Source organism: Castanea sativa, chromosome 6, assembly GCF_040712315.1.
Source record: "Castanea sativa cultivar Marrone di Chiusa Pesio chromosome 6, ASM4071231v1".
In the NCBI taxonomy this organism is placed as follows: Eukaryota; Viridiplantae; Streptophyta; class Magnoliopsida; order Fagales; family Fagaceae; genus Castanea; species Castanea sativa.
This window is the reverse complement of record NC_134018.1, coordinates 9670000-9696493: the sequence shown is the minus strand read 5'-3', so window position 1 is coordinate 9696493 and position 26494 is coordinate 9670000. Positions and strand designations below refer to the sequence as shown.

Below are 26494 nucleotides of genomic sequence, written 5' to 3'. Positions count from 1 at the left end.
CACATTCCAACTCATCTGAACTCCGTCGATTCCCTCTGGATTTGCGTTCGCCATTTCCGCCATGTTTCTTTCTTCTTCTTTTTTTACAGTTTTTTTTTAGTTTTCTTTTAACTATGAAAATTATTATTTTTTAAAAAAAAAGTCAAAACGGTGTAGTTTTGATAACTTAATGGAAAAAGATGACTGAAATCTAACAGAAGACTACATTGACAAAAATTGAAACTTAGAGGATTGAAATGACAAAGTTGAAAGTTAGAGGATTGAAATGACAAAAGCTGAAAGTTAGAGGGTGAGTTTTGCATTTTTGCCTAAATTTTTTCTTGAAAAATAACTCTATCTCACACAAAACTAAATAAACAAAACAACTATATCTCATATGAAACTAAATAAAGAAAGTTAAGATAATTTTTCAACTTATTTTAAGGTCGCTACTAAATATAGGAAAATAAAATAATTTTATAGAAATTTATTTTTGGAAAATGATTCATTTTTCAAAAAAATATTAATGTCGAAACAAACAAAGCATAAGATTGTAATAAACTTACAGCTCAATCACTTGGGTAAATCTTGTCACCCTTCATTGAAATTTATTGAAATGACACTCCCCCAAACATTTGTATATAGATGATACTCTTCCCTTGAGGTTTTTAGAAATGTGTGGTGGGCCTTTTTGTGTTTCTGGGCTGGACTGCCTCTTGCCGCACTAGGCTTGAGTATTCTGGATAAGAGGGTTAGGATCGGCCCAACTGCAACTCACTTTGGTCTAGCTTACGCACAAATTATGCCTCCGTTTGCCGAAACTATTGTCACGTGCCCATGGCAGGCGACACTGCCGTAGAAGAAAGTTGTAGTGAAATGGGTGCAACAAAACAATGATGACTGAGATTTGTTATTGTTAGGCAAACTAAATAAACAATCTTTTAATAAAAGAAGGGAACGAGTTGTAAGAGTAATAATAAAGACTAGAGGAGAAGATATAACAATAATCAGTAAAGTTAAAGAAGAATATGACTAGTTTGTCATATTTAGCTTAGTTACAGGGCTGTAGTTAAGAAGGGAACCATTTCCTCAATGTGGGTGACCCCGCAGGAGCATCCTGCCGTGGAAATTATACACTTTGAGGGAATGGACCTGAATGGCTTGTGCCCAAGAGTATTCCTTAGCAGAGGGTAGGCTTTAAGAGGGAGAGAAGGAGAAAACCCATTGGTGCATGCTTGCCATTCTAATCTCCCTTGCTCTTTTTCTTTTTAATTCTCTGTTTCCTTCTCCTGTTTTACTATTTCAATTCTCCGTAACTCTCTGTTTTTTGTTTTCTCTCTTTTCTTTTAGTGCTTCTCTTGTGCAGCGTGATGGTGATCACTCTCGTGGTGACTGCTACCGTTTTCTCCTCCATTACTGTGCAAGACAAAGGCTCTTTATATATTGTCTGCCACGACTGTTTCTTTACCATTTTACCCCTTAACAACCTTTGTCAGGTCTAGGTGTCCTTGCCGACCACCATTGGTTTGTTAGTGCCCCAGCCACCACCACTTGCCTGTGCTGGCTGTGGTGCTCCCCATTACCAGACAAAGAAGGTTAATTTGTTTGTTGCTCACTATGGCCTTCTCATCTACCAAGATGTGGGTGTTCTCCCTTCCTATCCCTCATGGCATGCACCTAGTGGGTCCAGCTCATCCTCCCTCTTTTGGGTGATATGTCATCTTAGCAGGATATTTCCTCCAAAAGAGCTTGAGTAGGAACCCCAGAATAGGCTTCTCCTTCTCCCCACCACCAGACCATACCCTCTCTTACCTCTGGCCCATGAGCCACCACTCCTGTATTGGCTGAGTACAAGCTGGTAGGGCCTGGGTCTTGCGCGTGCTCCACTTCTTGTGTATGTCCAAACTTGTCTGTTGCTCATGTGTTTGCCGTGGTCTGGGGCTCGTCCGTGCATTCTGCCGCCCACCCTTGACCTCTTATGGCTTGAATCGTCTGGTCTTTCATTCTTTATTGGTATGTTTCTTTCCAAGGGCTGGGCCTTGCTTGGGCTTCTCCTTTTAGTCCATTTCTTGCCTTACTCGTAGTCTTGTTGCTGCTCCTGCCACACCATTCTGCTATTCTTGCCATGGTATTATTGGACCCGTGTTTGCTGGGCCTCTTTGGGCTTGCTACCCAGCCTTCTTTCAATGACTCCGTATGGTCATTCATGTTACATTGCTTTCCCAATCCATTATATTGCTTGTGACTCTTTTGTCCCATTTCTTTCTCCTTGAGCATCCTTGGCCTATTTGCTTTCCTTGGGCATCCTCGGCCAATTTTCTAATTCTGCATTTCTATGGGCATCTTGCTAACTCTTTTGGGTTTCCCTGACCCAATTACTTTATCCTTCACCCTTGGGGCTCATGGGCTTTTCATCAACCCCTTTTTTTCTTACTTCATTACATCGGGCTTGCTGTGACTCGTTCTTACTTTTCTTTATTACATAATACCCATGGGTTTTACTATTTCCTCCTTTGGGCTCCTTTGCTTTTTTTCAAGACCCATTTATTTATTTTATGGGCCTATGATTCGTTATTCCTGTCGTTAATGGTTCATTCCTATCAATCTGCTAACTCTCTTCTTGCCCATATTGTTGGGCTTCTTCCTACTGGTGGGCTTTTTCAAAAAAATGAGCCTCAACAAAATGCAATAATTAAGTCCATGTCTTCTCAAATTGTAATTTTACTAATATAATATTTATCTTTAAAAATTATTCTTACTCACAGTATGACACTCGTAATATTTGAGAATTAATGACACACATTAGGTATGTATAAATATTATTAGGAGTTTATAAAATAAAAAAAAATTCATTAATGAAAACCTATATATATGTTGCATTTATACAAAGTTACAAACCTCAAGAAAAAGTGTAATTTCATGCAATATATGGACGAGAGTTATTTTATAAAACCTCAAAAAAGAGATTGGTGGATTTTACTAGTTTACCTTAAAATATATTAGAATCGTATCATTAATAATAGACCATGATTGGTAGATAACCATAGTTTACCATGGTTTTATAAGACCATAAACTATCTAGATTTTTAAGGTTACTATACTAAGCCTAACAGGCTAAAATTGTATATACTTTACAATAGGTTTATTGTAACACATAGTTTTGAATAGTAAAGATACAATAGTTTGAGACTTTTTGTGTGTAATGCTGAACCATGTAAATGATTGTTCTAATTTTTATTTCTTTTTATTATAAGAAAAGTTAACGGATGCTCTAATTGCATTGATTTAGGAACTATTTTAAAAAACTTTTTATGAAAAAAGAAGAAAAAGTTTTGATTTTTTGACAATTTTTTGTATTTCTCATTAAAATGTTATCAATATTTTCCTAAAATTATAAATTTAATAAATACTCTTAAGGACATCCTTTAATTGGACCCATGTTATTATTATTTTTCTAGACCATACAACGTGATATATGATAAGAACATATTTTAGCAACTACTTTTCTCCGCAGCCCTCTTTGAATATAGACCACAGCACTAATGGGATTGAGGTCAATATTTTTTGTTTTTTTCTTAAACCTTGGTTATCTTAATTTTTGGCCTTCAAATAGCCATGTTTGTTTGTCATCAAAGTTTTCTGGTGAACGATACACTTGAAAAAAGATTGGATTTCATATCATTGTCAATATTTTCATGCCGAATTTTCCTATACTATATTGTTAACAACAAACATTATCTAATGTTTAATTGGCTTTTTTTGACCAAATTCTATGTAACTTGAAACAGTCAAGATCTTAATATAAACTTCAAAGAACTTAGGTTCGCCCCACTTTGATGCATGGCTATGGTTTGACAATTTGGGGTCATCATATTGGTTTATCATTTGATGACTAAATGGTTCATAACTTTTCGTGAAAGATTAATCTTCTGAAGCAAATAGGACCTTCATCTGATGAATCTTGAATCTTGTATCGCAATCATACTTATATGAAGTACTGCCTTACCATTCATTCATTATATATTGGTAAGGGATATATATTACGACCAAGAAAATTTTCTAACTATTTTTCTACCTGTCAGGTTAGCAGTCACCTTCAGTCTCCTGGAGGCCCGTCGAGATAGACGTCACCTTCAATCTCCTTGAGACCCATCGGGACGAGCATCACTTTCAGTCTCCTTGAGACCCGTCAGGATGAGCACCTCCTTTGGGTCCAACGGTCACACTATGTCACCCATACCTCCGTTGTTGAGCCTAGGAACTCCTGATGGGTTAACTTGCATATCAACGTTTGAATATACTTAGAGTATGTTTGATAGATTGTAATAAACATTGTAATGTAATAGTTATTCCTATGGTTTAATTATTTAGTAGTTTTGTTATGTTTTTATTTGCATGGAATAGTCATTCCATGTGAATAACTATTTTTTAAAATGAGGAATAACTATTCATTTCTACAAGGATTGTAATAGTTATTCCTTAGTAGATGTATTAATTTTTAAAATCAATATATTTCTAAATAAACAAACTTTTCATATGCACATATCATTTATGAAAATAAAAAATCATAAAAAATAACAAATCTCTTTTTCAAATTTAAAAAATATTATTTTTTAGGAAATATAATTATATGAGTAAAATATTTCTTAAAATATATCTTATGTTTGATTTAAAATGCTTGCATTTTATTGTCTTCAAGGTTCTATTATTATGTTGTCACAAAACAAATGAATAGTAATAAGTATTACATTACAACATCTTTTATTCCTTATCATACCTATTCCTATTTGTATATAATTATCGTTATAGTCTACTAGACATGCTCTTAGTTCCAAAATGATTTGCATGTTCTCCACTCAGGTTACCTTACATGGAAAGAACTTGCACGCTGCATACAAAGACCTTACTACATATTCGTATCCTCCCAATATGAGAAGTAAAGCTCTAAGATCACAAGGCCTTAACTCCAAATCTTCTCTACAAGGAAAGATACTACATTTAAGGGATCTTGAGTAGCTCTACACCACTATAAGAGCATTAAGTCTTCTCATCCTTAAGATACGTGAAATTTCCTAACTCTCACATTTTTGATTTATTGTAGATTTTTTTATTATTGACTTAACCTTGGAGGGTTTTTGGCTAGCACCCCACTGGTGCTCTTTGTAAGTTCTTTGTTCTCTTGTTCTTCAAGTACCCTAATTGATGTGCGTGCTAACAATCAACTCACTGACAATTTTGTGCATTATCATGTATGGTCCATCTCTTACAACTAAAAATTTGAGGTACTTACAAGAAATTGTTAAATTTGTGGAAAAGAGAACTTAAAAATAATTGTATAAATAATTGTTCCATTAGTTTTGTACTAGTCATATTTTTACTCCTAAAAACAAAATAAAAAGGGCTTTATTCCTAATTAGTTTCTCTATTTGGTTTCTTCTATTTATTCTTTTGGGAGTGGGCGGCTGTCACAAACGATAGAAAAAGGAGGCCATCGTCTCATATCGTGTAAATTCTCTACCATAAGGCCTAATAAAGACAACAAATTTATGATGATGACACACAGGACACAGCCCACAATATTTCATTTTCTACGGCTGCTATTGGAGCTTTAACATAATTTGGAGAACAACTTAAACACAAGTTGAAGAGTCCAAAACAATATCATTTTGCTAGCTAGAATATATCACCATTACACAACATCACTTTTTGTCACATTTTTTAAAAGAATATACATTAGAAAATCCTTGGGAAAAAGAGGGCTTACCACATACGTTTGTGGGAGAGCTTTCATTCTAATGGCTTCTCATCATCATTAGTGGTTAAGGCGGAAAAACCAAAAGCTACTCAATTTTCTAATGTTAAGAGCAGGAGATAAAGAACGTGATATGATTCTTTATATTTATCAACTATGAAAGACAGATAATGGTGAGACTTAAAGAGTCAATATCCGTGAAATAATGTATCAAATATAACTTCACGGGAAATGATTCATAACGTAATAACTTCTGTTTGTAGGAGAAAGAAGGTATACATGAAAGAAGGTTTGAATTTATAGAGAAAGAAATATACTTGTTTGGGGGTGTATATTAATTACATTTTAATTTACCTAGAACCTCTTGATACAATGAGGTTACATACCAATCTAATGGTCACTTGTTGTTACACCCTTATCATCAAGATGCTTGGTTGCATTGCATGCTATTAAATTACCGATTCTCTTAAAAGTTTAAACTATTGAAAAATAGTAAATTTAATAATTTTACCATATAATTCTAACACTTATGTGGGATTTTAAATAGGTGAAACTCAAGATGTCGGATTTCAAATGTAAGATAAAGTGACCAAACTTAAGATTTCTTGCTATAATATTATGTTAAATTACCAATTCTCCAAAAAGTTCAAGCTACTGATAAATGCTAAATTTAATCATTTAATCACGTAATTCTAACCCATACCGTCACACCATACATTCATGTTAATCACACAAATCATGGTCATAGAAGAGGCATGTCATGGGTTAAGTGGCAACAACAGATTGTGTTGCCCCCTTTTGGTGCATGCTTCCATGAGTGTGCTTAGTAGGTAGCATGCATGAGAGTAGCCTTGAAATTAAGTATGATGTACCACGGACATGGCTTGGCAAACTATGTGTAGTGAGAGGCATGTGCAGTGATGAGCCATGACTAATTAATTTGGTTGCTGAGCGTGTAGGCATACATGCATGTTGGTGCAAGTGGGGAGCGAGTTTTAGCAAAAGCAAGGTTGGGCTGCATATGAGTGGTACTAGGCTGTGGGGCTGTTTGGCTAGATTTGGGAAGTGGCAATGACATGGGCCAAGACCTTGATCCACTCGGTGTACATTGGCTAAAGCTGTGTCGGTTGGCAAGTGCTATGGCTGATAGATGGGTTTGCATGTGAATATGAGTGGGTACTTGGCGTCATCTTAGTGTGTCGATTGCCAAGCAGTTGACATGCAGAGGCCTTGGATGTGCTAGCAGTATGGGAAGCCTCCAAGATAGTAAACTTATGGCAAAAGGTACGGCCAAGGGGTAGTTACGCTTCAAAGTGTAGGTGTAAATACAAGAAAAATATAAATAGTACAAGAGAAACTGAATTAAAAATAATGAATAATATTTGTTTGGAAGAAATTACACAATTACACAACACAAATTGGACAGAAGTGTTCGCTCTCTTTAAGAAGATCCAAGCTTTTAGTTAACTAAGTTTTGTAATTGGTGTAGAAATTCTTTGACTTGTCTCCCATAGAATATATACAATAGCCCAACTAATGTTATATGTAGGGGTATGCTATTAACTCGTTGATCTGCAAAAACCAACTTGATCCAACCCAATTTGCCAGGTTAGGTTGGGTTGGGTTGGGTTGGTTTTTAGGAGTTGGTGGATTGGATTAGATTGTCATTTTTTTTTATATATAATATTTTTATGGTAGGTTGGGTTGAATGCGGGTCAGTAGTTTCACAAATTCACTTAACTCGACTTGACCAATCTATATTTAATATATATTTTAAAAAATATATTATATAATTTTATCATTTATTCTTTTGTTTATCAACTGAGCTGGAATTGAACTATATGATATCCTGCTAACCTTAAAAAATTAGTCAAAAAATTTGTGTTTGTTTGATGCTTTGCTTAGATTTGCATTGATGTTGTTCTAATGCTCAATTAAAAAAAAAAAAAAGGTCTAACCTATGGGTCCAACCTAATCCAGGTAAGTTGGGTTGGACCCCTATGATGGGATAGGTTGGATTTTTTTCAATCCGACCATAGTGGATCGAATTGAAGCTACCTCTATACAAGATGTTGAAGCCTAAGAGTCCGTTTGGTTGGAGGATGGAAAAGTGGAAGGATATAAATTTTTTTAGTTTTCCTCATTTGTGTTTGCTGGGAAGGTGGAAAAGTGGAGGGATGAATTTTTTTTTTTTTTGGTTGAAAATAAAATTTGTATAAATTTACTATCATGTCTCTATTAAATAAAAGAAAAAGTAACACATTATACTTTTAAAAAAAATTGTGTATAAATGGACACTTCATTAAAGTAAAAAAAAAAAAAGCGTAAGAATTTAACCCAAAAGTGTTTTCTAAAATAAAAAAGAGCCAACACAATAATAGAGAAAGAAAAAATCAAAGAAAAAAAGAAAAGAAAAAGAAACCAACACGTTAACAGAGTAAGAAAAATCAAAGAAAAAAAAGAAGAAGCCAACACGTTGACAGAGAGAAAAAATCAGAGAGAAAAAAGAAGCCAACACATTAGAGGTGAAATCCAACATGAGGGGTATTTTTGGAAGTTCATTTCATGAGCTTCCTCCTTTTAGTCCTCTCCCCATTTTGGGGTCGGAAACTTTTGGTGGACCGAAGAAGAAAACATCTAAGTTCCACCATTTATTTTTCTTCCTTCCCACCCAACTAAATACACTCTAAAAAAAATTTTCTTCCCATTTTATCTTCAAAATTTTCCATCCACCCTATTTCACCTCCAAACAAACACGCCTAAAGGCTCTACAAGGGAAAAAGTTTTTTTTTTTGCCAAGAACCTTTCTATTTTTTGTGTATTAGAATGCTTTGTAGTATTGCGTGATGGTGTTGCTATTGTAGATTTTGAATGAGTCTATTTATCGGCTCAAGTGCATCAAGAATCTGATCACACAAGTTAATCTGATTAATTTGGTTCATTTAATTTGATTTAGTGCGAGTTTCAAGATTAATTATTGAACATTATCTTGATGAGTTGTAGTTGCATGTTTCAATAAATTAGATAAGGAGTAATCAGGACACCTCCTCCTGTGCATGTATTTAACCAAATTTCCAGCATGTATTTAACCTAATTTCCACTCCAATATATATCACCACACTTATTGATAATAAAGGAGTTTATCTTTTTATCATTGTGGGATTTCATATACGACTAATTCCTTTCTCTATATTAACTCTCATATTAATACATTTAAATTACCAATTTTTTTATTCATTTAAATTATTTAATATTGAAGTGTTACAACAAAAAATAACTATCATGATAATTATTATTAAGTTGTTGAGTGAGGCAACATTATGCCCAAAGAGTAGTGTCGGCCCTAGGGCTAAGGCCCCCTACCAGAGAAAGACCCCAAATGTGGAAATAAGTGAATTTTGTTAACAACTTATAACTTTGGAAATCATAACTATTTTTATTCATTGTTATACATAAACTTTTTTTTTTAGTAAACAGTAATACTTATTAGAATATACATGAAAATAGTAATATACTAATATTAGTGTTTTAAACCGGATTTATAATACATTACTAACCAGAGTACAACTACAAAATGGTCTAACCTTTGTAGTTATAGACTGGAGTTATAAATAGCGGACACTAGACACACACAACTATTGTGGGATAAACATCCCTATTTTTTTTTTTTGAGTAAACAGTAATATACTTATTAGAACATATACGAAAATAGTAATATTAGTGTTTTAAATCGGGTTTATAATGCATTACTAACCAGAGAAAGATAAACCATAGCTTTCTAATGTCAATAAGAGAAAGATAAACTATACATTTCTAACTAAGAGTAATGTAACTCAATTAATATTTTTTTAGTACTTCTAATAAAGATGTTTACGATTCAAATTCTTCCTCCCTGACAATCTAATTATCAAAAAAATCAAACTTTTTAAAATTTATCAATAAAACATATTATAACTCAATAAAATCTAAACTAATTTAACTCATCCTAAGGCAAATAATTTATTTGAATCAATACACAAAAAAAAAAAACATTCCTATCATTATTTAAACAAAATTAATAAATTTAAAAGCTAGATTCATAATATGATTCCTATCACCACATTACATCATCAAAATCGTCATGAAAAACCGACCATTTGACCATTAGTCTTTTTATAAAACCAAGTTGTAGAGGGGGCAAAGTAAAAAAAAAAAAAAAAAAAGGATAGAACTAGAAAAAAAGACAATTTTAGTGATGGAAAAAGAGGTCCCACTTGACAAGGACATCTTCCACTAGGAAAGCTCCACGTGGAATTAAAAAAAAAGGCCATTTCCTCGACGGAATAGCGTCCAGGTTCAATGAACCACAACGAATAGGCCTTTATTTATTTTGCAAGAAAAGAATACCACAAAACACAAAACTGTCTCTCTCACTCAAATTACACTATAAAATTCACAGAGAGCCTCTCTCTCTATTTCTCTCGCAGCTTCTAATCTCTCCAATGGCTCTCTCAGCTTCCTCTCCATCTTCTTCTTTCCTTCGTGGTTCTTTCACTTCGCACGAGCTCAAAGGTTAATGCTCTTCTCTTTCTTTTTAAATTTTAATGTTTAAAAAAAAAAAAAAACATTGTTTTTGTTTTGTTCTTATTGAATTCTTGAGGTTCTTGTTATTGAACAACCTAGGCAAACAGTCAACAACTAACCTGGGAATTTTTACTATTTTAATATTTTTTTCTTTTTATTTTTGTTTTGGTTTGTTTATATGTATATTTATTTTTTTCTTTGTTTTATTTGATTAACTCAAAATAGAAAACTCAGTGAATTGAGTTAACTCGGTGGGTGAAAATAATTGAAGCCGTTTCAGTAAAATGTTAATTTCGAAAACGAAAATGCCATCGGCTATAAATGAACATCACATTTTTTGGCTAATGTGACACGTGGCATAGCGGGGTGGTTACCGCTTACTATCTAAAATTTTTGTCAGTAATACTGCAGCCAATTTCACATCATGCTAACGTGGTCTATTAAACGGGGTTGATCCATGTAAACAAGACTCACGATTAAGATATTGTGAAATTGGGTGTGTCGATATAATTATTAAATTTTATTGGAAATTGTTAGGTTTTTTATATGGCAATAAGCAAATATGGAAGACAAATAACATGGAGTAATTCTATATTTACAAAGTTTATTTCACAAAATTTGATTAGCTAGGAAGATGCGATTGGACATTGGTGATGAAAAAAATAATGGAAGTGAAAGTCAAATGTTCTAATCAATCACAATCCATAACTTGCTACTTTAGACAGATTTGAAAAGACTATGAAATATATTGCATCTTTAGCGGTTAAGATTGCTTTGCGATAAGGATTGCTAGAATTTATTTAGTATTGGGAACTTGGTTTTGCCTTGTATTAGGCTTTTTTGTTTTTTGTTTTTAATTTTTTGACAAGTTTTTTTTTTTTTTTTTAATAAAACAATAAGTTGTAACTGGTTTTAGCTCTCCCTCTCACTCTCACACACACGTAAAATTCAGAGAGAGAGAGTGACTCAGCTTCAAATCTCTCTGATGGCTCTCTCTGCTTCACTTCGCACGAGCCCAAAGGTGTTTGCTCAATTTTTATTTTTTTTTTCAATTTTATTGATGTTAAATTTTTTATAAAAGGTAAAAAGTTGTTCATGTTGAATCTTTGAGGTTCTTGGTATTGAACAATCTGGGAAATCACGAACTTGAGAATTTTGTGATTTTTATACAATAATTATTTGTTTTTGTTTATGGGTGTTTCTTTTTTTTTTTTTTTCCTGTTTTTATTTTAACTCAAATAGGAAACTCAGTGAATTGAGTTAACTCGTTGACTGAAAAGAATTGTAGTCTTTTCGGTAATTTCGAAAATGCCATTGGCTAATGCACAAGTTTGTACTACGTTTAGGTACATGTTCAAAAAATAATAAATATTTTTTTGTTTTTGTTTTTTGATTATAAAAAAATAATAAATATTAATAATAAAGAATTTTTTTTTTTTTTTTTGGTGCACAATTTTACGCACTTTAACTTGTTTGTGTATTGCTAATAAATGATAGTTATTATAGGTAGTGAGAATAAAATAATGTTTAACCAGAATAAAATAAAGAGAATAAAATAACGAGAAAGATAGTTTTAACAGTGGAGGTGGAACTAATAATAATAAATAAAAAATAAAAAAGAACCCATTAGAAATTTTAGTGTATAATATTGACAACTTGTGAAAGGCGTAGGACAAAAATTATGATGAGACAAAAAAATAATAGTGGACGTGCCACTAGGGGAAAAAAAATTAAAAAGAAGAAGAAAGAAAGAAAACAATAACAGTACTAGTTATTATTGAAAAACCCAATATAGCTTTTTTAATTCTGATAATAACTTAAGTTGACTCTTAATAATTCACTTGGCCTACCCAGAAAACAAAAGAGCCTACTTGTGAGTAAAATTATTGTTCAGTATTGAGAGAGCAAAACAATAGATATTAAAGTTATAAGTGCTTATCAATTTATCATGTCCATTTTTGTGTGGGTGTGGGTGTGGTCGTCATCTTCATGATTGTAAATGTGGAATTAAAGTTGCAAAAGTGTCATCCAGAATTATTGCTAGTTCTTTACTCCTATTATTATAAGTATCAATTACCAGTTGGTTGTAGTAAAATAACAGTTTCATGAACAGTCATGCTTTGGTTCCAGCTGTTTTGTTTTTAGAATTAGAACACTGACTTATGATTTCCCAAAGAATAATCAAGTTAATTTTATTGAATATTGAGCTATCTTGAATCAATGTGTTCTAGATCAAATGCCACCTCCTTTGTAAGAACAAGGTAGAGGTGCGTGTGTGACTTACAAAAGTAAAATAAAATAAGAATTCTAAGTTATCTTTTTTGTATGATCTTGTAAGGATAAGTATCTAACAAATTATGAATTCAATACATCTTGTCTTTTTGGCAAAAAGACAGATATTACTTAGTTTCAAACCTAGTTCTCTTGTTATCGTTGTTGTTGTTTTTTTTTTTTGGCTCTCTAAGTTTGTTATTATTTTGATTCCAACAGCTCCATGGATCCATTCAGTTCGTCTGTTGGATCAATGCTCAGTGCCTAGGGATTCTTACAGCCGGAAATTCTTAGCAAAACCAATTTGTGCGGAACAGAAAAGAAGCGACTCGGTTGTTCCTCTTGCAGCAACTCTTGTTGCTCCAGGTACATTTGTCTATTCATACTGTACCTGTTCTAATACAGATACTAGCACATTAGTGATACTATGATTGTGAATTGACTCTGAAATGGAAGAAAAATAGTGGAGAACATGTCTTTCCATTTTATTACACAGGGTTTTTCTTTTACATTCTTTATTTGTTAATATTATCTGAAAGTGTAGTGACTCTAAAGTTTGCACCATGTTTATTGGGAATTTGCAGAAGTTGAAGATAGAATAGAGACAAAAGATTATGAGAAATTAGCAAAGGAGATGGAACAGGCTTCCCCTCTTGAAATTATGGACAAGGCCCTCGAAAAATATGGCAATGACATTGCAATTGCATTCAGGTAACTCTATTTTTATCTTCTCCCTCAATTTTGTTTAGTTAAAACTTTTAGCAGAGAAAAACATAGTTCTCCATAATAATTCACTGTTCATTGGCACAGACTAATGCTTCAGTGATAACTTTATGAAATTAGAAAAGTTGTTGGCATTTTGGAGTTCAACTGAAATCAAAATTTCTCATCCATTTTGTTCTAGTGATAGATCTCTACTTCTGCCTTCCTTTTTAATTGCTTTCTTTGAAAGATCTATGGTAACCTGGAAAAGGAAATTATGTTGTCAAGGAACCTGAGTATCTTACTTCTGAATTAGTAGCCCGTTAAATTGCAACAAGAAAATAAGATAAGAAGTGAAATCGACAATTTAATTCCATAGGTTTTTGTTCAAGCAACTATTTTTTCAGAAAAGCCAAATGATTTTATTTTTAAGTGGATGTATATTTGGTACTTGAGATATATATTTAGTACATGAAGTTCCAATTATTAGAAATCACTCTGTCACTGTAATAACCAATCCCACAAGAAATTAGTTTTTAAAGGTTCTTAGCATGCAACCAGTATCGACATCTGTTTATAATTTTCAAACAAATGGAAGTGTGCTTCTAAATATATGTCACCTGCTTACTTATGGGAATTTCAACCATTTTGGCTTGATTACAAGTTACAACATTGTCAGACTTATGCACTTGAAGGCCAGGATCTAAATTTTAATTACTTTTGGTTTGCACAGTGGAGCTGAAGATGTGGCCTTGATTGAGTACGCCAAGCTAACTGGTCGGCCCTTCAGGGTGTTTAGCCTAGATACTGGGAGGCTAAACCCAGAGACATATCAGTTCTTTGACACCATTGAGAAGCACTATGGTATTCAAATTGAGTACATGTTCCCTGATGCTGTTGAAGTTCAAGCTCTGGTGAGGAGTAAGGGTCTCTTCTCCTTTTACGAAGATGGACACCAAGAGTGCTGTAGGGTCAGGAAGGTTAGGCCGTTAAGGCGGGCACTTAAAGGTCTCCGAGCCTGGATCACTGGGCAAAGAAAAGATCAATCACCGGGAACAAGGGCTGAAATTCCTGTTGTCCAGGTAGACCCATCTTTTGAAGGAATGGACGGTGGAGTCGGTAGCTTGACGAAGTGGAATCCTGTGGCCAATGTCGAAGGTCGGGACATATGGAACTTCCTTCAAGCCATGAATGTACCTGTTAATTCTTTGCACTCACAGGGATATATCTCAATTGGATGTGAGCCATGCACAAGGTCAGTCCTACCTGGGCAGCATGAGAGGGAGGGAAGGTGGTGGTGGGAGGATTCCAAGGCTAAGGAGTGTGGCCTTCACAAAGGGAACATCAAACAAGAAGAGGTGGCTCAACTAAATGGCAATGGAAAACACACAAATGAGAGTGACACAGTCATTGACATCTTCAACAGCCAGAATGTGGTTACCTTGAGTAGATCTGGGATAGAGAACTTGGCCAGACTGGAGAACCGAAGAGAACCCTGGCTCGTTGTGCTTTATGCACCATGGTGCCGCTTCTGCCAGGTGAGAATATTATTTGAGGCTCTAACCATTATTATTTGGAATGCAGGACTTTATGGCATGCCTAACAATTTTCCTTGGCTTTTGAGCAGGCTATGGAAGAATCCTATGTTGAATTGGCAGAGAAGTTGGCATGGAGTGGGGTGAAGGTGGGAAAGTTCAGGGCTGATGGTGAGCAGAAGGCATATGCTCAGCAAGAGCTGCAGCTAGGAAGCTTTCCCACAATACTCTTTTTCCCCAGACATGTGGCAAGCCCCATCAAGTATCCCTCAGAGAATAGAGATGTTGATTCATTAATGGCTTTCATAAATGCTCTACAATGATGATGATAAATTGGTACCCTGCTAGCAAGAATTGAGTAATTTGGATGCTCAAATAGAAAATGTATTATATAGGAGTTGCTAGGATGCTTACTACCATGGGCATCAGTGGAAATGCACCAGTGTTAGAAGTTGTGTATCTAAGGTACACATAATTCTTTTCTCTTGTGTTGGTGGTGGTGGTTCCTTCAACTCAGTGAAAATCATCCTGAGATTTGATGCAATCCATAATTTTGTAGAGTAGAAATGATGTAAGATCGATCCTCTCGTCGATCTCTTCATGGTTTTCGGAATAAAAGATCACAGCTCTAACTTGCAGCAGTGTGAATTGAGCTTAAATTGTATTTTCATTTCCTGCCTACTAGTTGTACTTGTAGTTTACCTCAAGCAGTTAGTAAATGTGATTGAAAGGTTTATAGGCCATGAGGCTGTCATGCTTTCTAAAGCTACCTGGATGTAGTTCATGGCTTCAAACTTGTGCAAATGAGTGGTAGCTTCAAAAGTATTTTAGTGGAGCCAGGAACACGCACTACTTTGGGGTTGGTCAAGGCCCCGGATAATATTGTCTGATCCAAATCTCATCTCTTGTTGTCAACTAATAGCAATGTGTAAATAATAAACATCCCTCAGATCCTCCGAATGGGCTTTCATCATTTAACCCCCTATACTAAACTCAGGTTCTTCAGGCCTAAGGGGACCTGTGTGGGCCGAAACTTGACGGTTAATGAAAATCTCAGATCATCCGCGGTTCAGCAATTAACAACTATTCTCACAAAAGTTTTTTAAAAATACTTTTCAATTTTCAAAAAACTGTAAAATAGTCAGTCTTGTAACTCAGGTGTTTGGTAATGTTGTTTTAGTAACATTATTTAAGTGTTGTGAAATATGTGTTAGTGAAAAAGTGTTGTGGAATATGTGTTATGTTGTTTAAACAACGAAAACTATTGTTCAAACATTACCAAACACTCCCTCAATTTGTCTATATTTCCAACGGAGATATTTAAGATTCAAATTCCTCCCTTCGAATTATAAAATTAATAATAATAAAAAAGTTGTATCAAACTAGCACATTCTCTTCCCTTAAATCCTTTGAGCTTCCCTCTTTTTTAAGCTTTTCATTTAATTCAATTAGTTGTAGACTCGTGCAATGCGTGAAAATATATATTCTTTCGTAATGTGGTATAATGTATAATTTATTCTCTAAAATTTATGAAGATAATTTGTTCTCCTTCAAAGTTGAACTATTTCTAAAAGTATTTTCCATCTCTCTATCTTTATAAATATATCATCCCACTACTTTTGGTGCCTTCTTTTTTTTTTTTTTATAAAAAAATTGGGTGTATTTGATTGATATTATACTTTTTTAAAGTGGTCTATATTATTCAAAATTTTGTTATATTGTGTTTTATTTTTATTTTTTTGATACAACTAAACTTTTTTAATTTCAAATTAATTATTTGAATTTTTCATTCTCTTAAAAAGATTATCATGATAGTCAAATCTCATAACTTATTTATAATTGATATTACTCAAATAATTGATGGATATATTTAAATATATAGTCATGTAAATTGCATTTTGATATAAACTCAAATTCCTACTTTCAAAATATCTAAGAATTAACTCAAATCAAAACTATAAAAGGGAGAGAGAGTACATGTGATGAAGAACTCAAAAAACACACTGCAAAAATATATTAACCTAATGTAGATATTCGAAAAACATAAAAATTCATCAATCAAAAGTAGAGTTGCAAGAAAGAATAAATGAGAGAGAGAGAGAGAGAGAGAGAGAGAGAGAGAGAGAGAGAGAGAGAGAGAGAGAGATCGCATTTTTTTTTTGGGAGAGAATTTGAGAGAAATAACAAATATATACTATAAAAGAAGATGAGTACAGGACTACTCAAAAGAAAAGGTAGTTGTAAACACCAAATTATCCAAACCATGTTACGTAATAGAGTAACATTATATCATTATATAATGTCATAAGACAACATCTAACAATCAAAGAAAAAAAAAGAAGATAACAAATTAAAACACAACTAAATCGCATCAAATCAAAGTAGAGTTCAACACAAAAATTCATCAACATAATTTAGAGATGCAATAAAGAATTAAAAATCCACAAAAAAAGTAGAGAAAGAGATTGTATTAACTTTTTTATGTGGACAAAATATGAATTGAATGGAAGAAGGAATATCAAAATTTTCTAGTAAATAAAGTAGGGAGAAGAAAAGTCAAAATAAAAGAAAGACAAAGTGATAGAAGAATTGCAATGTTAATGTATATAGTGTAGTGGAGATATAAAAAGGTAAAAGTTGGGAGATGTTGGAGGAAGCGTAATTGTAAGGTTAGAAGTTAATAAGGAGAAAAATGATTAAAAAGAGGAAAGAAAATGTCAGCTAACATGACTCGACAAATAGTAATTAGATATATATAAATGTAGATGTGACTAAACAACTTTCAGATATATAAATTTATTTATTTTTGTCCAGGAAAGACATATATTATATATACAGATATAAATATAGATAATAATTAGGTATAAACATATAGGGAAAATTTTAAGTTTATTAAGACAAATATTAAAGTTTGGCGAGATGTCACGTGCGAGTTACTTGTGGCCATAATAGAAGTAGGGTGAGGGTCACGACAGCATACCAGGTGGGAAGTTACATTAATGCAAGAAAAAGTCGTTTTAATTAACTACAAATCTATGACCCTTTTTTTCATTAATCTTTTTTTTTTTTTTTTCGTTTATCTTAATCTATCTTTAGTTTAATTTTAGTTAAGAGTAAGATTTTATTAAAGGAGGCATGAAGGCCAAACGGTGCAAAACATATTGGGTTAGATCATTTGTATTGGTGGCAGCATATGGTTAAAATGCTAATTTTAGCAACTAGATATAACAAAAGCGGCACAGAAAGCTAGTGCATTCGTGAAACTATAGCCATATCATTTGGCTGTTGCGCTACAGTAACAATGCACAGTTGAAGATGGTTGTGCACTATAGTTAAGAAGATAAGATTTTTTTTATTAAAAGATATATTATTTTATTGTGTTAGTGGTAGTGGTTGTTTCTTATTGTAGTAAATATATTATTTTATTACGTTGTTTATATTATTTTATTGTGTTAAATGCTAAAATAAAACCACTTATGTAATTGAGTGTTTTGTAAATTGAAGTAGTAAAATAGATAAAGTAGATTTTTTGTGGTGTTAAATTGATAAATTTTTGCCCCTACCAATATGGATACTAACTATAGGAAAAATCTAAAAATTGATAGATAGGTTAGGGTCTCCAAGAATTACACAAAAACAAAACAAAACAGCTATAAACTCATCCAATTTGAAAGAGATGAAAGAATGTCATTAATTCAATCATCAACCCCTCTCAAGGAACCCCATTAGGAATTTTTTGCGATTGTAATGGACATTTTGTCCATCCTTGCTTATTGTTCCGACTCCAAATAGTGTATTCCCTTTTTGATAATTGCATTAAGGATCACTTTACTTATTTCAAAATGAGTAATGCTATAACTGCAAATTATTTTACAATATTTTTATAAAATGTTGATGTGGTTAATCTTTTATTAGTTTTTATCTAAATTCACCATTAATATCACTTTTCTATTTACCAATAATCATTCACCGTATCACAGTTTGTAATTTTTTTTATAAAATAGTTTGTATCTCTAACACTATGCTTTCAGGATTGTGACTAAATACAAGAAACGAATGGACTTTCAATAAAATATTTTTACTCAAATTAAACAGAAGTTAAGAAAAACAAAAACAAAAACAAAAAAAAATCGAATAAGTTTTCTAGACTGTCCATGTAGGAATGTCTTAAAAGACATCTGTTACCGACATCATACACACCTCATCCAACTCATCTGCTATATAAATTAACTCCCAACCGTGCACTGTACCCACATACCAATTTGAGAGAGAGAGAGAGTAAGGTTTGCTTAGCGCAATGAAATGCAAAGTTCTGCTACTGACTTTCTTCATCATCATTATAAGCTTCAATCTCTCAGAGGCTCAAATGGTTCCAGGCATTTATGTGTTTGGAGACTCATTGGTAGATGTGGGAAACAACAATTACCTCAAACTCTCTCTTGCCAAGGCTGATCTCCCTCACTATGGCATCGACTTTCCTAACCATAAAGCAAGTGGGAGATTCACTAATGGCATGAATGCTGCAGATTTTCTGGGTAAGTTAATCAAACATATATCCCTTTATTCTTTTATTTATTTATTTTCTGTACACTGTACCTTCACGTGTTGGAAAGCAATATGTTGTTTTCGTTTTTTTATTAATTATTTTAACTTAAATTTCTATGTGAAATGAGTGGAACATTTTGTGGCAGCTGAGAAAGTGGGATTGCCAACTTCACCACCATACTTTTCTCTAGTAGATGATTCAAACAACAATAATAACGTTTCGTTTCTAAAAGGTGTTAGCTTCGCTTCTGGAGGTGCCAGAATTTTGGATGGCACCGACCCATATGTGGTAAGTGAATCAAAAATCTTTTACTAATTAATGCTATGTTGTGTGTGTTTAAGACTATTATTTTGTTTGATTCTCTTCAGTTTTTCTGTACCTCTTTATTATTATTATTTTTTTGTATTAAAGCTAAATTTCTTGTCATGAAGCTCACGTATTACCATATTATAGTTTCTTCTACAACATAAATCTTTATCAATTAAGCTACGCCCACGCCTATGATTCTCTTTTTTCACGGTTATGCAATTAGTTTGCTATGCGTGTAAGTCTTATTCATCAAAAGAGATGTGACCGAATCTAACATAGCCCACATGAAATTTAAAGACCACTGAGCTATAGAAAAGACCTGATGAGGCCCAAAACTGGGCTTTTGGAATATGGCCCATATACCTAAAGCCTGAAATTTCAATTCAAGAAGCAGAAAAAGCCAATGTATTTGACAGTTGAGGTCCTAAAAGCCCATTGGTCCTTCAACATTGTAGAAGAAAAACAAAAGAGTAATACACAATAAAATAATTGATTAACATATTTCACATCAGTTGAGTTAGTCATTCGTAAGTTTTTATAGGTTCTTATTTGAGTTTATTATTGATATCATTTATTTACTTATCACTAATAATTTATAATATCAATAAATATCAAATTTTTTGTACCTATAAACTTTCTCAAAAAAATGATGTGGAGACATCTTCATCTACAATTTGGTGACGTGACAAGTCGTAAGAATAATATCATTCTCAAGTGGTCTAACTTCGATGCTAGTTTTATTATAGGGTTTTTTTAAAAAAAAAAATAAAAAAAAATAAAAAAGTGGTATCCGTACATTTAGTTATAATATTCTATTACTGATTCTATTGATTTAGATTCCTCAAAAACCAAACCGATAACCCACTACCCACTACTCGTGGGAGTTTTATCATAGCCAATTAGTTATTATAATTACTGGGAAAAAAAAAGATGTTTAGCTGACAAATTGTTTTGTTTTATATTCGCTCGTGCAGTTCCAGTCAATACATTTGACACAACAAATAGGCTACTTCTCCACCGTGTATGAAGACCTATACAAACAGCTAGGATCCTCTGGTGTAAAAAATCATTTATCAAAATCAATTTTTGCCATTGTGATTGGAAGCAACGACATCCTTGGCTACTTTAGGTCGTCCGATCTCCAAAACAAGACTACCCCACATCAATACGTGGATTCAATGGTCCTTTCACTGAAAGATAAACTAAAGGTAACTAAGTTGTTACTTTAAGTTTAGGAAACAAGAAGCATTATAGTGTAAGGTTGCATAGGGGTCAAGTCAAACCAAATTTTAGCTTATTAGAACACTGTTGATGAAAAATACTACTCAAGATTGGCTTGAGCTCTAGTTTAGACTAGCCTATCAAGTTTGAGTTGTGCTTAGCCAATAAAATTTGAGCTTAGCTTGTCAATTCTTTGAGTAGGCTTCACTTGGCTAGCTTGACTCCTTTTTAATCTCAATTCTAGATTGTGAAAATAACATGAATTTGTTGCATATTATCTTATATAAAATTTGTCCAGAAGTAAATATTGAAGCTATTTGTGAGCCTCATCAAACTGTGACAAGCTATGGAAAGGATTTTCTCATATAGTAAATGAACCTTAAAACTAGTCCTTAATCGCAGTTCAATGTTCATTAATTGATAAGCCAGCTGAGCAAGCCTTTTTAACAAGTCAAATTATTGTGATTGGTATATTATATAATTCAATTTAAGTCTTTGCTGATCATTTCTTTATCAAAACTTTGTGCAGCGGTTATACAATTTTGGTGCACGTAAATTTGTGATTGTTGGAATTGGGACAATTGGATGCTGCCCAGCAAGGAGGAGGGAGACCGAAAATGAAGAATGCCGCGGAGAAATAAACTTCTGGTCTGTTAAGTACAATAAAGGCCTTATTTCAATGTTGCAGGAACTGAAGTTTGATCTTAAAGACATACACTACTCCTACTTTGACACTTACAAAGTCTTGCTTGACTTCATTCAGAGACCAGCTACTTATGGTAAAACTGATCATCTTCTTTTTATAAAATAGAGATAAAAAAATATAGATTTAACAGATTAATCAGGTCAGTGACATGTATTTATTTATGTCATTCTATTCTCCAAAATCATACTTTAGGTTTTAGGTTAGAAAATCCAAAATTGACATATTGTTAAGTAGGCACTACTTAGTTTTTACCTTTAGTTTGTTTTCCTTTCAATTTTTTGTGATAAAAAGAATGATTAAAGACCTTTCATATTTGATTGCAGGATTTGTAGAGGTTAAAGCTGCTTGTTGTGGGCTGGGGACCCTTAATGCCGAGATTTTTTGTCTGCCAATTGCAGCCTATTGCTCCAACAGAAGCGATTACATCTTCTTTGATCGAGTCCATCCTACAGAGGCAGCTCATCGCATTTTTGTGGATCTCATATTTGATGGTTCTTTGCAATACACATTTCCGATGAATGTGAAGCAGCTAGTAGCTATTTAAGCTCACCAATAAAGACAGCCCCTATATTTGTAAGATGTTACCTCCTAATGATTGTGCCCCTTTTAGAGGGTCTAAACATTAAAAAGCAATACAAAAATTCTTCATATATGGTTAGGATAGTAGCGATTGACTTTTTAGGAAGTGACTTTGGTTTTAGTATATGCGCATCAAGATACTTGACCATCAAAATAAGCTCTCCCAAACCAAGCAAGAAATACTATATTTTTTGCATGGTTTCTTTCCCGTTATACTTACAAAAGAAAGTTCAAACAAATTGATAATATACCCATGTTATGAGGTTTGCATGTTTAAGTTTCTTTCTATTCATGTTATACACAATTTTAATTAATGGAGGAAGTACCACTGCACACCTTTGGTAATATGGTCACTCTACAAGTATAAGTGCTTGTGGAGTGGGGGGGGGGCAATGGCCGAGGTTCAAGTCTCTAGGAGGGAGCTTCACACATATATACACTTAGATTAGGTTAGAGTAGAATTCTATCTTGTAAAAAAAAAAAAAAAAAATTAATGGAGAAAGTAGATTCCAGTTAGTTCAACTTGTAAAGTTTATTATTTTCTAAGAAATTTGGAGTTCAACCCCCCCCTCCCCAAACTCAAATAACTGATTGATATTTTAACCTAATAATAAAGAGCAATTATCATAGAGCAAATATTATAGGTTGAAATTCTATCATATTTTTTAAAAAATAATAATAGAGAAAAATAGTCATTCAAACCAATATTGGATACTCATGAATCACGATAGAAAGCATTACAAGGCCATCTTCTAATTCTATTTTGATTATCTTCGCATGGTTTCTTTCTAGTTATAGTTACAAAAGAAAAATCAAACAAATTGATAATATACACTTGTTGGGGACAGGAGCGTAACCTAGAGTTTTCACTTGTCTTTATGACAAATCCTAATTATCTTCTCTGAATAAATTAATATCAGAACATCTTATTTGACACCTTAATCCAACCCAAAAGAAAAAAAAAATGATGATGAGAGAAAATTATATCCAATTTGAGGAAAAAATTATGATGATGGTGAGAAGTAAAGAGTGAACTTTTAAGATTAAAAAATAAAGGGGGAAAAAAAGAATCATTAAAGTTCAATACACAATTTAAGGTTATAGACTTTTAGGAGAAAATTATATCCATTTTTTTTTTTAAATTTTATGATTTGATAGTTACAATATGAGATAGAGATTTAAACCATGGTTGTTTTCATTAAAAATACCAAGATATATCAATTGAACTACAAAGTTCATGACATTAGTTTTGTTAAATTTTATGCATAAGAGATGACCAAAAAATTATTAGTTGAATATAGTCTAAGTTTTTTTTTTTTTTGAGAAACCTGAATATACTCTAAGTTTGTAACAAATATACCTTATATATATATATATATATATATATATATGTAGGGACACAATTTTCAGACCAAGCCCAAAATGTAAGGGATCTTGGCCCAGTGAACCCAGTACAATAAATTTGTAGAGAGTGGGTCAAAGAGCTAGGCTTTAGTGCTTGGATAACAGTTAATATGGTTTTGGATGATGAGCCAACAAGAATTGAACTCGGTTTGTGCGAGAAAGTTGGTTCTCAGCACAGTCCGAGGAGCTCTGTTCTAGCATATATTGGATGACAATGGTTACAAGAGTTGTTGAGATTGCTATAGTGCTTTCTCTTCTCCTTTTTTCATCCCCCCTTCTTTGAGATCTCTACCCTTATTTATATTACATCTCTCCCTTCATCCTTACCCTACACGTGGACCATATGTGGACAGTTGATGGTTGTCCCATCAGCCCCCTCTAAAAGTCTTCTGGGGTGGCTGTAAGGCTGCCATAATACTGTTTAGAGGTCACTTCCTCATTAATGCGGTGAGAGGAGTTTTCCCTTAGATATTTTTGAGTCCTTATCCCTCTTGTACATTCATGATGCTCGTTGCTATCATTAGAACTTCCTGGAAGGTCATCCTTGATCATTAGGATCTATACCAGATTTGCGTTTGGCTTTATCCGAGGAGATGATACTCCTTGGACTCGGACCACCTATGCTTCTCAGCCAAAACCACATGCTCTCGGCCAAATCCCAAAATCCATGACCTCACAATATATATATTTTGAGTATTCATTTATCATAAGATACATAAATATACAATACCAAAAAAAAAAAAAAAATCAATTCGCATTATGGTTCACCTTTTAATGGTATGTTTTTGTGAATATTATGTTAAATTTATTCATTCATCACACGGGTTATGAATTAATGTGTATATATGAAAAAAACTAAATTTAATTTTTTAATTATTCCACATAATATTCATATTGTGATTGAAAGTTTTGATTCATTTAATTATTTAGAATTACAATAAATAAAGAAGATAAACAAAAGTGTTTTCAAGATTATTTTTCAGGATTGTGACTGTAAGGACACAATTTGCACCCAGGCCCAATCGTGTGAAGGGTGCAAGCCCAAAAAGTCTTATACAATGAAATTTTTAGAGCGTGGGCTTGAAACCTAGGTTTTATGGACAGCGGATAACAAGTATGATGGGCTAGATCGCCAATACATGTGCAATGAGATGATTATATGACAAACTCTCATCGGACGTAAGCCGAGAATGACTTGTATTGCTCTTTTTCTTTCAATAATAGATTATAGTTGAAGGTGGTGTGTGCAGTGTTTTCTCTTTCTTTTTCTCGATCCACCTATTGAATGCCTTTCTTTTCATTTTATATCACCTTCCTCCTTCCCACCATCTTCTGCGTATGGACCAGATCACCTATCTAGATACTTGTCCCATCCATTGCCTTCTTGAAGTCCTCAAAAAATAGCTGTAACACTGATCACTACTGTTCAGAGGTCATTTTCCTATTAATGCGGCCAGAGGGGTAGGTGTAGAGTCTTTAATGTGGTGGTAGCAGCTTTCTCTAAGATATTTCTTATTCACACCTTCCCCCGGTGCTCATGTGGAACACATCCTCCCTCACCAGACCTTCTAGAATTCCCTTATATACATCAGGGTGGATAGTATAACTTTTACTCCATATAGTCGAGGATATCTCCCTCCTCGGACCATTTCAACCAGCTTCTTTCGTAATAATTTGCTTGTTGGCTTTTATATCCAGTATAGTTATTATAACTAAGATATCTTCAGACGAGTTAATATCCTCGGACCAAGCCCAAGGCTCACAAACATATTCTGACCCTTCTACCCCCACAGTGACTAAATACAAGAAACGAGTCAACTTGCCATAAATTATTTTTAGTCATAATAAACGAAGATAAGGAAAGAAAAATTAAATAAGTTGTCAAGAGTGTCAATATAGGCAATGTCTTATGACTTGTTTACGGATATGATACACCTCATCCAACCCTTCCATTCTATAAATTATAAAATCAGTAACATTTTAAAACTAACTTACTTTATCCCTCATCTCAACTTTGGTCTCTAAGTTCAACTTGGACTAAAACACCATCAACTTTGGTCTCTAAGTTCAACTTGGACTAAAACACCATTAAGACCATTACCTTTTTTTTTTTTAGATCCATCACTGATAAAACCCATGGAAAATTAGGAAAAATTATACGGTTCTCATGATAGACCAGGTCACTTATCCATCATTACACTACAAGACTCCCACATATTTAAAATTGCTAATTCAGTTTATGATATATATTTTTAATCAGATACTGATTTTCATTCAACAATTTTGAACATGAAAAAGTTTTTTTGGTGGAATGGTAGACAAATGACGTAATCTACCATAAAACCATATAATTTATGAAAAGCAAAGAGAAAGAAGAGAGGTGACAGAGTACACCATAATTTTCCTGGATTTAGAAACCAAGTTACTAATTTTAAAATGTCTTGGATAGTTGGATCTGCTGGCATTGCCCAAACCTAAGGGCTTTGACTGTATTTTTCGCATTTAAAATCCAACCCAGCAGCACTGTTGTTCATTTTTAGACCCTTTAAAACAACCAGATTAACCTAGTTATTTAGCCAAGTGATTAACTTAGGTAAATTATGCAGATCTAGGTTAACACATATAAATCATATCATGCAAAGTAGCGGAAAATAAAGAACACAATGATATGATGACCCAGGAAAACCAAACTAGTAAAAAACCTGAGGAGGATTTAACTTAGCTATCCTCAAGGTAAAACTGAATCCACTATGAAGAAATTGAAGTTTACACAATAGCGACTTAGACCACTAACATCCTATTGCTATCTCGAGTAGGAAACTTACTACCACGACCACGTGACAGCTCCGAGTCCACGGACTACTTCCTTTTTGGATTCCTAGCAAGCACAAGCACTCCTGCTTGTATATCTTTAAGCTATTAATGCA

The 26494-nt window shown here is 33.3% G+C and overlaps 2 protein-coding genes and 1 long non-coding RNA gene across 4 annotated transcripts; all 3 read left to right on the top strand.

The window, feature by feature from the left end:
- The first annotated feature begins 3800 nt into the window (after positions 1-3800).
- LOC142637970 (uncharacterized) lies at positions 3801-5284 on the top strand. The gene is made up of 3 exons (XR_012844940.1): positions 3801-3973; positions 4062-4285; positions 4840-5284. It is a non-coding gene; the product is annotated as an uncharacterized LOC142637970 (long non-coding RNA).
- A 4843-nt stretch (positions 5285-10127) lies between these two features.
- Positions 10128-15545, top strand: LOC142640558 (5'-adenylylsulfate reductase 2, chloroplastic-like). The gene is made up of 5 exons (XM_075814704.1): positions 10128-10282; positions 12785-12931; positions 13150-13276; positions 14001-14805; positions 14895-15545. The coding sequence occupies exons 1-5, from the start codon at positions 10213-10215 to the stop codon at positions 15123-15125; spliced, it is 1380 nt and encodes a 459-aa protein (XP_075670819.1). The 5' UTR covers positions 10128-10212; the 3' UTR covers positions 15126-15545.
- Positions 15546-19000: 3455 nt separating this feature from the next.
- On the top strand, positions 19001-22236 carry LOC142640557 (GDSL esterase/lipase At5g55050-like). Of its 2 annotated transcripts, none has more exons than XM_075814703.1 (5): positions 19001-19337; positions 19494-19636; positions 20632-20865; positions 21408-21657; positions 21908-22236. In XM_075814703.1, exons 1-5 carry the CDS (start codon positions 19100-19102, stop codon positions 22126-22128), a joined length of 1086 nt encoding a protein of 361 aa, XP_075670818.1. In that variant the 5' UTR covers positions 19001-19099; the 3' UTR covers positions 22129-22236. The 2 variants fall into 2 exon arrangements, with proteins under 2 accessions (XP_075670818.1, XP_075670817.1); XM_075814702.1 differs by having other exon boundaries at positions 19063-19337; positions 19476-19636.
- Positions 22237-26494: the final 4258 nt, after the last annotated feature.